Source organism: Grammomys surdaster, unplaced genomic scaffold, assembly GCF_004785775.1.
Source record: "Grammomys surdaster isolate TR1022 unplaced genomic scaffold, NIH_TR_1.0 325, whole genome shotgun sequence".
NCBI classification, from domain to species: domain Eukaryota; kingdom Metazoa; phylum Chordata; class Mammalia; order Rodentia; family Muridae; genus Grammomys; species Grammomys surdaster.
This window is the reverse complement of record NW_021604744.1, coordinates 2,338,146-2,352,925: the sequence shown is the minus strand read 5'-3', so window position 1 is coordinate 2,352,925 and position 14,780 is coordinate 2,338,146. Positions and strand designations below refer to the sequence as shown.

At 38.9% G+C, this 14,780-nt stretch overlaps 1 protein-coding gene across 3 annotated transcripts in view; it reads right to left on the bottom strand.

Moving 5' to 3' along the window:
* Nucleotides 1–14,780, bottom strand: part of Ptpn12 (protein tyrosine phosphatase non-receptor type 12) — a 71,464-nt gene that overhangs the window by 19,771 nt on the left and 36,913 nt on the right. For all 3 annotated transcript variants that reach the window (XM_028778122.1, XM_028778120.1, XM_028778123.1), the window contains 5 exons: nucleotides 12,899–12,937; nucleotides 10,403–10,474; nucleotides 7,125–7,184; nucleotides 5,141–5,283; nucleotides 999–1,065 (listed from right to left, as the gene is read on the bottom strand). In XM_028778122.1, the coding sequence (XP_028633955.1) occupies nucleotides 999–1,065; nucleotides 5,141–5,283; nucleotides 7,125–7,184; nucleotides 10,403–10,474; nucleotides 12,899–12,937 (381 nt within the window). The remainder of the gene's footprint in view (nucleotides 1–998; nucleotides 1,066–5,140; nucleotides 5,284–7,124; nucleotides 7,185–10,402; nucleotides 10,475–12,898; nucleotides 12,938–14,780) is intronic.

The window sequence follows — 14,780 nt, the reverse complement described above, 5'->3', positions numbered from 1 at the left end:
ATATATATATAGTAAATATAGGAAAGCCAGAACCACAAAATGAGACTGTGTGTTTCATCACCCACCCTCAAAACCAACCAAACAAAAATAAACAAGTGGTGAGATCTTCATAAAATTTTTTTATTAAAAAACATTTCACAGTAGGAAAAGATTAGCTTTTAAGGAATATAAAAATGAAATTTTGCCGGGCGTTGGTGGCGCACGCCTTTAATCCCAGCACTTGGGAGGCAGAGGCAGGTGGATTTCTGAGTTTGAGGCTAGCCTGGTCTACAGAGTGAGTTCCAGGACAGCCAGGGCTATACAGAGAAACCCTGTCTCGAAAAACCAAAAAAAAAAAAAAAAAAGAAATTTTATCCCAGAGAGATTAAAGAATTATTTAAAACTTGATCATTTCCTTGGGAGGAAGGGGCATGGAAAGGAAACATGAACAGACTGATGGATGGACAGCAATGGTAGGGGGAAAAGATGATGTAAAAAGAAAACTAAGCATTGAACCTAGTTTTTTACAAAATGCTGACTGACATATTCATAGCAAATTTCAAGCTATGAACAATAAAGTTTGCTTCTAACACAGAGAAAATGAACACAGTATGGATACACACGTACAGAGGGGACTCTTACTGACTGTCACGTCCTCCACAGCCTCAAACACAACACATGGAAATAACGGGTAGAAACCACAATGCTGACAGCAACTGTCACAACTGAAGTGCCATGAGTAGTGAATTATAAGTCCAGAGTTGATTCTAGGGATCTTGGCTCTGTAGTGAGCACTTAAACACCACACAAGAAAGAATTCTCAGTGGAAAACAAACCCCCACCCTGGTGTGCAGCTCAGAGTCTCCAGGCAGCTGTAACACTCACACTTATTCACGCTTCTCTTTACATGGTAAAACTAGCTCTGGAAATACAGTGTATCTAACCCCCCCACCACACACACACTATGGTTTTAACCTAGCGATAAAGGGAATACGATGTTATATAAAAGGTGTTCTTACCCCTGCTTTCAGCAAGTTCCACGTATAGTCTATGGCACAAATAGCACCTGTTCGTCCACAGCCTGCACTAAGGGGACGAAATTTGAGAAAAAACAATTTGATTTTTTGTTAAAATAAAAGGCATGCTAAACATTCAGAAGCCCCCCCCCCACGCCCAATTAAAAAATTTGGATCAGCTCAGAGCAGCAGCAGTGACCCTGGCAGCCCAATCTCATAAACAAAGGAAGCTGACTACCACTAGCTCCTGAAGAACAAGCAGAAGCTACGTTTTGTTTGTTTGTTTTTTAAAAAACAGCGATGTTAATAAAATGGAATCATTCTTATGAAATATGCTCTAGAGCTGGGTGTGGGAGACCTGCCTGAGGTGATGGAGCACTTCAGAGCCAGTTCCCAGCCAGTTTGGGACAGCTTTAAAGACCCCCATCTATAAACAAACACACTTTATATTGAATGGACACACTTTCTTTCCTTTTGCAGTTGTGCTTTTTAAGTTACTTCAGTTAACACATTGTTTTCTAACAGCATTAAATAATCAACATTTTTTCCATACATAGTTTCTCTGTGTGGCAAGCCCTAGCTGTCCTGGAATTCTCTGTAGACTAGGCTGGCCTCAAACTCAGAGATCCATCTGCCTCTGCCTCCCAAGTATTGGGATTAAGTGGGTTGTACACCACCACCACCACCCTGTAAATAATTTTTTAAACTAGAAAAACCCTACTGAAATAGACTTATGAATTAACAGTTTCTGATTAAATAACAGGATGGAACAAGAAATAATTTCAAACAAGCTGTTAAAACAAAATCAAGTTAAAGCCATTTCATTTTTCAATTCCAGATCAAAAGTTTTTTTTTTTTGACCACCACTGAATTAACTATGGAAAGACTGCTTTAGTCCACTGATTTGTTATGTGGTTTCCGTATTTCTACCAGCAACTGATTCTCTTGGAGGTAGTTCTCTTACCAGGTGGGTAAGGAAACTTCTAAATTGAAATAAATCAACCTTTTAAAAAAGTAATCAACCAATAATCTCTTATGTCTGAAAATTTTCATTTACTTAAAAAATTACTTTATGTACATGAGTGGTTTGTCTGTATGTATGTCTGTGTACCACATGCATGCACATTTGGTGCCCAGAGAAACCAGGAGAGGATGTCTAATCCCCTGGAACTGGAGGTCTAAGCTGCCACGTGGGTGCTCAGAATCGAACCTGGGTACTCTGGAAAAGCAGTCAGTGCTCTTACCCACTGTGGTATTTCTTGTCTTCTTTCTTTTTGAGACAGGGCCTATGTAGCCCAAGTTGGTTTCCTACTCACAATCTCCTTGCTTCAGTTTCTAGAATGCTGGGGTTACAGGCATGCACTTACCATGCTGGGTTTTCTTTTTTTACTTCTTATAATAAAATTCAATTACAGATTTTTATACTATTTGTAAACATACAGATTTATCTAATGAAATTCTAAAATTAGGTTTTGAAATACTATACAGTACTGAACAGTATAATCATGACTATACTGTAAAGCTACTGCAAACCTTGTTTTCATGACTGATTCAATATTCATTCTTTAAAAAGTTGTATTCTCCCTAACATTTTTATAGATAATACACGTAGTCCTTAAACATGACACTAGGGTGTGGTGGTTTGGATGAGTAATGTCTTCCACAGAGTCACACATTTGAACACTTGGCCCCCAGTTGGTGGCACTTTAGCAAGCTGGTGTAATATGAGCCTTTAGGAGATGGAGCCTTGTTGGGGAGTATATTTCAGAGGTGGGCTGGCAGGGTTCACAGTCTTGCCTTACTGACACTGATGCTATGCCTTCCCCAACATTATCCACATTCGCTCTCTGAAACTGTAAGTTAAAGTAAACCCTTTCTTCTTTAAACTGTTTTGGGTCATGGTATTTTATGTCAGCAATAGAAAAAAAGAAACAATCCAAGCGGCAGCTATTTTCCCATGTCTAATACACTGCTTAGTAGTTTCCTTGGCTGTACCCTTGGCTTTTGTTGGCTTGTTCCTTTAGGACTTTATTGTTGACTCTCTTCTTCCCTCGAGACAGTCCCACCATGCAGCCCAGGCTGCTCTTATCACACACTGGTCTCCCAACAGTCTCTATGTAGTGATATTACAGGCATGAGCTACCTTATTGAATCTTTGAATACTTTTAAATTAAAACTCGGTTAGGTCGGTAGGTAAGTGTTTCTTCCTAGTCTGCTGTCCTGGCAATAGGGAGTTAAAAGTGCAAGGCTCGTCTTGGCTATTAAGACACTGCCTTAAAAAAAAAAAAGTAGTGGTCATCCAAAGAAGCCACATTAACAGACCTTTCTAAAAGGGGTTTCTAAAAGGGGTTTCAGAGCCAGGCAGTGGTGGCGCACACCTTTAATCCCAGCACTTGGGAGGCAGAGGCAGGGGATTTCTGAGTTTGAGGCTAGCCTGGTCTACAGAGTGAGTTCCAGGACAGCCAGGGCTACACAGAGAAACTGTCTCCAAAAAAAAAAAAAAAAAAAAAAAAAAAAAGAAAGAAAAAGAAAATCTTTGAAAGACAGATTTCTGTATTATTTTAAGAGAAGTTAGGTTCAAGTGTCAAAAAAAAAAGGAGGGGTTTCCGAGCTCTTTCGTTCTATCATAAATAACATGGAGTTCACTGGAGTAGGAAGACTATCAGATGAGACAAGTCAGGGGACAAAGCAGTCATGACATTTAAGGATATAAGAATCCTATAAATGCTTAGGCACTCACTCTTAATTTCCAAGTCATGGAAAAAATTAAGGTTATCTTCCTTCCAACTGGAATGTTTCCTTGCTTTTCATTTAAAATATTTCATGGCTTATTAGTAGAAAAAGTAATCATACAATAAAAACAGGTCAATGTGTTCAGTTAAGAACAGCTGGTCTTATTTAGCACAATTAACCTCTAATCCACACTAAGAACACAAAATTAGTTATCCCTTCAAGAATAAACAAATGTCATATCCACTGTCCCCAGAAGTTGAAGGCTGGATTTACATGACTTCTTACCTGTAAAAATGACTAATTTTGCAAAGACTAATTGGAATTTAAATATTACCTGAAGAGATTGAAACCATTTCTACAGAGCAATTTAACATAGACATAGGTAAACTGAAACCTGCTAAGGGGGCAAGTCATGATTTTGGGCAATGCTACACAGCACAATTTAATAGAGATGTCGTAAACATGTACCAACAGTTTGTATTTAACTACACAGCTGCTAGGCCAGGTATCACGGCACACATTCATAATCCCAGCAGGTCAGTGGGGGCAAGGGGAATAGCCCTGGCTACGTAAGTCTGATGCCAGCTTGGCCTACATAACATGCAGTTATAAGTCTTCAATTCTCAAAAAAATGTTGGGGGATTTGAATATTTAACAATAAAAAATGCCACCCACTCTAACTCCTTAAAAGGTGATGCTAGTTTCATGTCTGCTTACTATTTCAGCAGTTTTTAAACTATAATTTCAGGGTATGACAGCAGTGGGATAGACATAGCAGCCTGCTCCTCTGGAACAAAAATCAGCACAGAATGTTTGTCACTTGGAAAACACCTTATAGCCTACATTGTAAGAGCTCTGAAATTCGAGTATATCTTACAAATGACATCTATGCTGTGTAACTGGCAATGAATTTTCCTTTCAAGCTCTCATGTTTACTATGTGTAAGGTAGTGATGCGTCCTCTTTCTCTCTTTCCTTTCTTTCTGCTAAGGGATAGCATTACTAGGAGGTAGCCCTGACCTTTAGCCAGTCACATTTCATACTAGCCTCCTTGGTTTTGGGATTATAAGCATGCACACTTACAGCCAGCACTTCTCTGGAGACCAATGGTATCTCAGATCAGTAAGACTGTTTATATCTATATACATTATTTTAAAGTCTGAGACTTTATCATTCACAAAAATTTGCCTGACATTGATCATATCAGGAAATATGATGATGTTTTATAGTAACATTTAGACAATCTATTAAACAGATTAGATTATATGAGTTCACAGGGTCTTATTTTCAAACATACTATAACAGGACTAGGAAAAGCTCAAGATATATTAAAACATATTAATGTAAAAATAAAACTTTATTTCACAAAACTTAAATACTGCATTTCTCTACATTTAGAAAATTATTTTGTACCTGCAATGAATACAAATAGGCACATCTTCATGTTCTTGGTATTTCCTCATTAAGCTTATCATGTCCAGAATAGAATCAAATGATGAAGGAACATCGTGGTCTGGCCAGTTCACATAATGAAACTGATAGAGCCGACGGGATTCCTTCATGAAAAACAGAAATTCAGTACTTAGAAGAAAGTATTTACAAACTTGTAAGCTATGTATTCCATGTCTTTAAAATTTTTCCCCAATTCTAACCTTACAGTAAATACTGAAAGAGACAGCCTGCATAAACCAGAGATCCAAAGAAGCCTCAGTGACTCTAAAAGCTATTTTCATTTATGAGTATGAGTCCACGGACATATGTGCACTGTGTGTGCCTCATGCCCCAGTGGTCAAAGAGAGTTTTAGTCTGAGTGGAATTAGAGTGGCTAGCCATCAGTGCTGTGCTAGAAACTAACCTGGGTAGTACTCTGCAAGGGCACTTAACCTTAGTCCCCTTAGTCCCCTCAATAACTTTCAGATTGATTATTCCAGATGTCAGTAGAAAGAAGAGAGCTTAGGCTTCAGTTCTAATATTCAAGTTCTATATCTGTCATTGACTAAATAGGCACGTTAACTTCTCAAATCCCCTTTATGTCGATGTGCAATACACACTTTTATGGTTAGGATACCTGATATATCTGATACACTTGTAGAAGTTTAAAGTACTAACTAGAGATAAAATGTGCAACCTGAGTACAAGAAATGACTTGACTAATCAACCAAGGGATATAATTAGTCCAGTCAGTGAGAAGAAAGACTGTGTGTAGCTTGTCAGAAAGTAGATGGGGTAGCCTTACAAAGTTGATGTATCATAACTGTACTGGATGATTTTGTGTGTCAACTTGACACAAGCTAGCTACCATCATCAGAGAGGAAGGAGCCTCAAATGAGGAAATACCTCCATGAGACTCAGCTGTAAGGCCTTAGTTAGTGTTCAACAGCAAGAGCCCAGCTCACGGTGGGCGGGGCCGTCTGTGGGCTAGTGGTCCTGGTTCTATAAGAAAGCGGGCTGAGCAAGCAGCAATCCTTCATGACCTCTGCATCAGCTCTTTCCTCCAGTTTCCTGCCCAGTTTGAGTTCCTATCCTAATTTCCTTTAGTACTGAACAGCAATGTGGAAATGTAAGCTGAGCAAACCCTTCCCCTATAACCCCTTGAGTTCCTTTTTGGTCATGTTTAGTCAGAGCAATAGAAACCCTGACTAACACAGTGGCCAAGATGGACTAATAAGAAGAGAGGAGAAAAGAGCTGACAAGCATCTTCCAATGTCTTTTTATACATGGTTTTTCCAGACAGGGTTTCTCTGTGTAGCCCTGGCTGTCCTGGAACTCACTCTGTAGACCAGGCTAGCCTCAAACTCTTGAACTCAGAAATCCACCTGTCTCTGCCTCCCAAGTGCTGGGATTAAAGGCGTGCGCCATCACTGCCCGGCATGTCTTTGGTTTCTTCCCTGAAAAATTATCATTTTGTTTGGGTCTGACTCATTTAAGTCAATAGCCTGAAGTAATCTTAATTTAAAATTTACTTTTTAATTTCTTATAGTGCTGGGAATTGAACCCTTATACCTGCTAGACAAAGGCCCTCACCACTGAGCTATATCCCAGCTTCTAAGTGAAAATTCAGTTTTGTCTTTAAAAAAATTCTGAATACAAGTGACAAATAAATAAATAAATAAATAATGCTATAATCTGCCAATTATTAACAGAAGAAAATTATACAACAAAGAAAGCATAATTATGCCACGCACAGAAAATTCCATTGTTCTAAGTAAAGTAAAACTCCTCCTGTTTTACTATGCAGTTTGATAAGCATAAGGCTCAAGACACTAACTACATAAACTGCAGAATAGCAAGACTCAGACTCACAGCGAGAATGGGGGGGGGGGGGGCGGGAGAGGAGGGAAGAGTGGATATGAATGGAAGCAGGTACTCTTTTTAATCTATAATAGGAATTACTTACATTTTGAAATTCAAGTAAAAGTGTTCGAATGAAGTAGTCTGTTCTTGCTTGTTCATTTTCCTATAAAGATAAAAGCTTGTAAATTGAGCCTGGTAACACATATCTTTAACCCCAGCACTTGGGAGGCAGAGGCAGGCATTGGATCTCTGTGAGTTCAAATCCAACCTGGTCTGCAAAGAATTCTTGTCCTGAAAAACAAACATAAAGTGCATGCACATGCACACACACACTTAAAAGTCCACAATCTAAAATTAACATTTAAAATTTTAGATGTATTTAATAGTTATTTTAAAAATCTAAAAGTCATCCTTTTTTTTTTTTAATGGTGCTAAGGACTAAGCCCCAAGGCCTTGAGCTTTTACTGAGTACACTGTGATATGGATTAGATATGGTTCATCCTAAATAACACAAAATGCAGTAGGATTAAAACATGACATCATTGTCCATTGTAGTAGTACATACTTTTTAAAAAAGATTTTGTCTATTTAATGTATGTGAGTGCTCTATCTGCATATACACCTGCATGCCGGAAAGAAGACATCAGATCCCATTACAGATGGTTGTGAAGACCCATATGGTTGCTGAGAATTGAAGGCAGGCCTGCTCTTAACTGTGGAGCCATCTCTCTAGCCTCAGTGCACACTTTTAATCCAAACCTTCAAAAGAAAGTGGCAGGCTAATCTCTGTGAGTTCAAGGCCAGCCATGACTGCACACTGAGACCTTGTCTGAGAAAGGAAACAACAACAAAAACCTTTAATGCTGTCCCAATTACAACTTTAGAGTGTTTGCTGCAGACTGAATGAGTTCAGTGGATTTTGGATTTACCAGGGTCTGTAATCTCACAAACCTTTCTTCATTACAGAGCTCTCTGCATGTCCCACTCACACTCCAGTGCCCTTTGGTTCTGTTTCTCTGAAGCATCCTATAGTTGGGTATTATTACAGCATTTATTGTGTAACATATTAAATAAAGCTGTTGTATTCTATTTAGCTCTTCTATATTTTATATCATTTTCTCTCTCTTCCCCTTGTCCTATTCTCTTCCCTCACAGTTTTTAACTTCATTTTCTCAAATTTCTACTTTGGTAGTATCTGAGCTTGGGTTTAACTCCAGAGGTCATTAAATGGTCTTCCACTTCAACCCTGCACAGGACCTTCCAGGCAGCTCTTTAGTTCTTCATGCTGTGGTGAACCCCAACCATACAATTATTTTCATTGCTACTTCATAGTAGTGGTGGTGTAGTTTTGTTACTGTTACAAACTGTAATGTAAATATTTTTGTAGACAGAGGTTTACAAAAGGGGTTGTGCAAGACCTACAGATTGAGAATCACTGCTCTGTAACTTGTTGTGTAGATCAGGCCAAACTTGAACAATCCTCCTCAGTGATGCTGGAATTAAAGCATCAATCAGGGCCGGCCTACACTTTAGGGTCCATGTCAAATTACCTGCTATAAGGAATAATCTTTACTTTCCAGATGGCAATTCAAGTTTAACTTTATTTCTAATTTTAAAATGTGAGGAAGAGTAACAGTGAAGATTAATAGGATACACCTCAGTTAACAGTGTTCTTTTCCATTTACTTGATCAGCATTGTCAAGAGATGTAAAAAGACTAACAGAATCATCACAAAAGTAAAGAAAGTAACAGTTGTAAAAGTTGTTCCTAAAACTCCTGAATTTGAAAGCAGTATAAAACATCAGAACTGATTATTGTAAGTGAAAGTCTACATGGTCTCCTTCAAATACTGGAGGTCAGGCCTCTATCCCTGCCTTCACAAGTTTAGAATTGCCACAGCCCTTTTATACCTAGAGAAGGGAGGAGATGTCAGGGGCAGCCCTGCTTACACACTGAAGGCCTAAAATCAGCCATAGGCCTAAAATCAGCAATAGACCTGTCATACATGTATACTAACACCAAGTCTTGGGTCTCAGAGGAAAAACATCGAAACAGATGGCTATAAGCTATTGTAAACAGGCAGCTTTTGTGGAAATTTACAAGCCTGAGTAGTCATAGACCTTGTAAACAGGTAGCCTTGGCAGACAATACCAACTTAGATAAGGTCAAGCGAGTCATAGGCAGAGTCATAGTGACTTGTCCCCTGAACCTTCACCCAGCCGATACCCGGTTCTGAAGATATCTGTATTCCCCCTGAACACCCACACTCCAGTGTCATCCCCTTCCCCTCATCCTGACTTTCTGTGTTTATAATCCCTGTGTGAATGAATTACGATTTGAGAAAAAATAAATTATTAAAAAAAAAAAAAAAAAGAAAGTCTACAAGGGATTAGTCCTAGGCTTGCAACATCCTGAGTTTGTACCATATTACAATTTAATTGTTCATCACTCTGTAATGCAGCCTTTCTGATTAAATAGTGTATATAAAAATATGTACTGTGATATGTAGATGGTGGTGTAAGTCTTACCTGGCTGTAAACTGTGTGAGCTACAATAAATCCCTGACCTGGCAGTACATGCCTACTGGTGTAAGTGTGGCATGGAGTCCTAGGATTCCCTTTTCACTGAACCTGAGGTCTGCTCCACAGGACGGAAATCAAGCCTGACACTGGAAACTGGACCTATGGCTGGACAGGTCATATGCTCTTGGGGACAAACTGCCTTCCAAAAACTGATCTTTACATAAATCCATCAGCGAAACTCTCAAGCTCCAACAAAGAAGCTTCTTTCTGCTGTAGACAGAGGTAAATACAAACTCTTAGCTGGTTAAGGAGCAGAGAGTAAATGATGTAGGGTGCTCATCTACAAATGGGACATCTGTATCAGCCCCTCTCCACAAAGCTCAGGAACCACTATGGGCAAGCAGGAAGCTTCAGGGCCAAAGGTTGGAGAGGCCTGCTGTGAAACTGTTTTCTGGGTGCAACACACTGAAAACACTGGAGTGGTAGCTCTGTGAACAAGACACAGCCAATCAAACTTCCGACATGGATGAAGAGGGTCTTCCTTATACAGCCCTACTCCAAGGGGAGGGGGCTATTGCCAGCTGTTGGCTGCTGGGTAAGGGACAGTTAATTTTCTTTATAACATGGCTTCTGGTAGTTTGCCTATGCTCCAGTTTACTGCCCTATACCACGTGCACCTACTGGACTCAGTGGATTAAAGAAAGGTCATGAAGTTGGGAGAATGACAGAGTTGGTGAGTCTAAGAACCTGGAAGGTGAGGCAGGGATAGATCTGATCAAAAGATATTGTACTTGTGTACAAAATTCTCAAAGAACAAATTTTAAAAAATATTTTAGAACAAGTAAAAATAGGTACTTACACAAGAAATTTTAAATGGTGCAAATGTTATAGGATCTTCTCCATACAAAGGCCAGTAGCGCTCACACTTTTTCTGTTGTCCAAAAAGATAAACAAAACAAAGTTCAGTAACATCAGCTTTTAGAAATATTTTAGTCCTAGGGTTAAAAAGAAACAGCACTGGTTGGTATAAGAAGTATTTTGGGGGCTGGAGAGATGGCTCAGAGGTTAAGAGCATTGGCCTCTCTTTCAGAGGATCCTGGTTCAATTCCCAGCATCCACATGGCAGCTCACAACTGTCTGTAGCTCTAATTCTGCGAAATCTGACACCCTCACACAGACATGCATGCAAGCAAAACACCAATGCACATAAAAAATAAAAAGGAACCATACTGAAGAAGACGAAGAGGAGGAAGAGGAGGAAGAAGAAGAGGAGGAGGAGGAGGAAGAGGAAGAGGAGGAAGCAGCAGCAAAGTTTCTATTGGTTTGTGTTAATTAAGACTGATTTTCACCACTTAATACAATGAGCTCCTTAACAAAATAAAAAGAAAAATCCTATACTTCAATGGTACCTAAATGAGCCAGGTGGTGGCAGACACACCTTTAATCCCAGCACTCAAGAGGCAGAGGCAGGCAGATCTCTGAGTTTGAGGCCAACCTGGTTTACAAAGGGAGTTCCAGGACAGCTAGGAGTATCCAGAGAAACCCTGTCTTAAAACAGAAAGAAAGAAAGAAAGAAAGAAAGAAAGAGAGAGAGAGAGAGAGAGAGAGAGAGAGAGAGAGAGAGAGGAAGAGAGGAAGAGAGGGAGAAGAGAGGAAGAGAGGGAGAATAGATATGAATTTCCAACTATAAGTAAATGACAAAGAATATTACCATTTACATAGAAAATCTTATTAGCTTTCAATTTTTATATGTGATTATCTTTGTTTACTTTCTGTCCGACATCACTTAATACTGGCAAACAAAGTTATTCTCAAGGAATAAAAGAAATTAATTAAAATATATCTTTTGTATTATTTATAATATATATAGAATAAAGATTTGTCTTGCTTGTGTAACACAACTCTTATTGAAAATTTTTATAGCCATGTTTTAGAACTTAAAATTTACCTTTACTAATGAATCACACTAACATAAAGAATTTTGAATAAAGGTACTACACAATTTATTCTTTAAGTTTGATTTGGGTGTCACATCTAGAGGTCAAGGAGTTTTAGTTAAGTACTACTGTCTGTAAACGTATCACTGTCTTCTACAGTGACAATCTGAGTCCTGCTGCTGCAAGACATCGCGATGGTCTGAACACATCACTTACACAGAGCATCAGCTAAACACGAAGCGAGGCTGGAGGCTCAGTGCAAGAGTGTTTGCTAGTGAGTGTACGGTTCTAGGCCCAATCTGAGCACTACCGAAACATAAACCAAGCAAGGGCTTTCTTTTCTGAGCTTTGAAAATAGTATAAACAGAAGCTGGGCGCACTGGCACAAGTATTTAGTCCCAGCACTGGGAAGGCAGAAGTAGGTCTCTGAGTTCTAGGACAACCAGGGGCTACCCAGAGAAACACTGTCTTGAAATCCCCCCCTCCAAAAGTATAAACAAACATAAAATAAGACAGTGGTGGTGGGACTGGGGAGACGATGGTTCAATGGATGCAGTACCTGCTCTGCAACCAGAAGCACAATTTGGACCCCAGTACCCATGTAGAGTCAGGTACAGTGTATCCATCTATAATGGCAGCACTGTAGGGAGGATAGAATGCTGGACACTCTATGATCAGCCCGTGTAGCTGAAATGGTAAGCTCCAAGTTTAGAGAGAGACAGACCCTACCTCAAGCAAGGAGAAAAGAGAGGGAGCAAGAGACAGACAGACAGAAAAATACTAACTGGATGCTGACCTCTGGTTTTTCATACTCACAGGTACCACATGTGACTTTACCTGCACACACATACATGTGCCTATATATGCACACATGTACACATACACAGATACAGAGGGAGATTAGTTTCTGTAAAGAGACTAATCAGAATACTCATGCTACTTTTAAGATTATCTTTTTAAAAAAAAAATTCTGAGACAAGATCTCATACAGATTTAACTGGCCTAGAACTCATTATGTAAACTGACTTGGCCTCAACTTTGTGGCATGCTCCCTGCCTCTACCTCCCAAGTGCTGGCATGACAAGGGTATAACACCATATACAGCTTAAACTGCTGACCACCAGAACTACTTCAATATGCTCATTTGTTCAATTTTATTACCATTTTAAAATTACTTTTTAGACAATAAATTACATTTGACTTAAAATACCACAAAACATTTGAAAACTATACTTAACAATACACTTAATTTTAGTATATTATAAAAGGAACTTTTGAAACAGAGAGAAGTTTGTGCTCCATGTTTCATATAAAACAGCAAAGCACAAAAAAGTGTGTACCCTTTAACTACATGGGATCAGATAACTGAAGTAATAAATGACCAAGAACTTCTATTCCCAAAATGCAGGCATACATACCCTTCCCATCTCAAATTCTCGACAGGCCATTACGATAATCTAAGAAGGAGTTGGGGTGAGAGAGGAAAAAAAAACAGTTAAAAATAGTTTTACTTTTAAAATGAAATACTAATGTCAATAATTATCTTTTATTCTGAGCAAAAGTTTACTTGATACTAGCTGTTCATCTAGAGGACCTAGTTTTGGTTCCCAGCACCCACATGGCAGCTAGTAACTATCTGTACCTCCAGTTCCAGATGCTCCAATCCCCTTTTCTGACCTCTGCAGGCACTGGATACACATAACACATAAACAAATGTGCAGGCAAAACACACATAAAAATAAAATCTTAAGAATAAGCATAGGATAAATGAACTATCAAAATCATACCTTCTAAACAAAACTAACTAAATAAAAGGGACTTCATTTAAAAAGATTTATTTAGTTTGGATTAAACTCTAATCTGATTTATTTATTTCTTACTTTTGACTTACACTAAAGTACTGTTAGGATATTTACCTAATTTAGTTTTTCTCAGCCAGGCAGTGATGGCACACACCTTTAATCCCAGCACTTGGGAGGCAGAGACAGGTGGATTTCTGAGTCCGAGGCCAGCCTGGTCTACAGAGTGAGTTCCAGGACAGCCAGGGCTACACAGAGAAACCCTGTCTCGAAACCCCCACCCCCCCAAAAAAATTACATTTAGTATTACTCAATCAAAATTAAAGCACATTTAAATATAACTTTCTGAAGGTTGAATTTACTAAAATTAACAACCTCTAAATGAAAGTTATGCTATCTGCTTCCTCATTTTTAGAAGCATCTTATATTTAAAAAAGCTGAAAATGTTAATAGTAAAAACTGTATGTATATAATCACTATTGTAATTATTATCGTACTTATTTATCCTTGTATTTATAAAGGTATTTCAATGCCTTAGTATGCAGTAGATATTAGAATATGAGATAACTCATTCATATCATCTAGAGCTCAATAATATTTAATATAATACTTTCTCTTGAAAATACATAACAATGAAATGCAAATCTTAAGTGACAATTCTCTAAATTTTGGCAAATGCGTACTTCTGTAAAATCCAACCTTCTATGCAGACATAATATGTTCCCACTATCCAGAAAATGTGTTCTTGCTTTAAATCTCATTTTGAAATGACATTTTCAGCTAACACTAGTACTGTTATTGCATTCCTTTTATTAATCTCTCAAGGGGAGAATGGAGGATGCCAATGCATTAGAATCCCTGAAAGGCCAAAGAGAAAGCCACTGTAACTAACATCTGTGAGAAAGGAATGAGGGCGCCTTGCCATGGGGCTCCCCCATCCACACACGTGCTGACTCCAGTGACAATGCCCAGTGCCACAGACGGCTTCCTAGGGTCCAATAAGCCAGTCTCTTGCTTCAAACCTAGGGACACACTACTTCCCTTTATCGGGAAAAGCCAAAAAGAATTAAAATGCCAATAGTTCCGATATGCATCCCACTGAATGACCAGGGGTGGGGAAGATACTTTCTTTATATTCTTTTATACTTATTTCACTTCTTAATAATTTATAGTTAATATATTTACATCTATTTTCCTAAGAAGAGGGACTCAAAATATTCTTTCAGACAAAAGTTAAAAGATATGGTTGTCAAACCTAGCATAACTGTCCTCTGAGAGGCTCCACCTAGCAGCCAATGGAAACAGAGGCAGAGACCCACAGCCAAACATTGGATGGAGCTCCAGGAGTCTTATGGAAGAATTAGGGGAAGGATTCAGGGATCTGAAGAGGTAAGGGAGTCCACAGGAAGACCAACAGAGTCAAAATCTTGGCCCTTAGGGGTTCCCAGAGACTGAATTACCAACCAAAGAGCGAGCATGGCTGGACCTAGGCCTCAGTGCA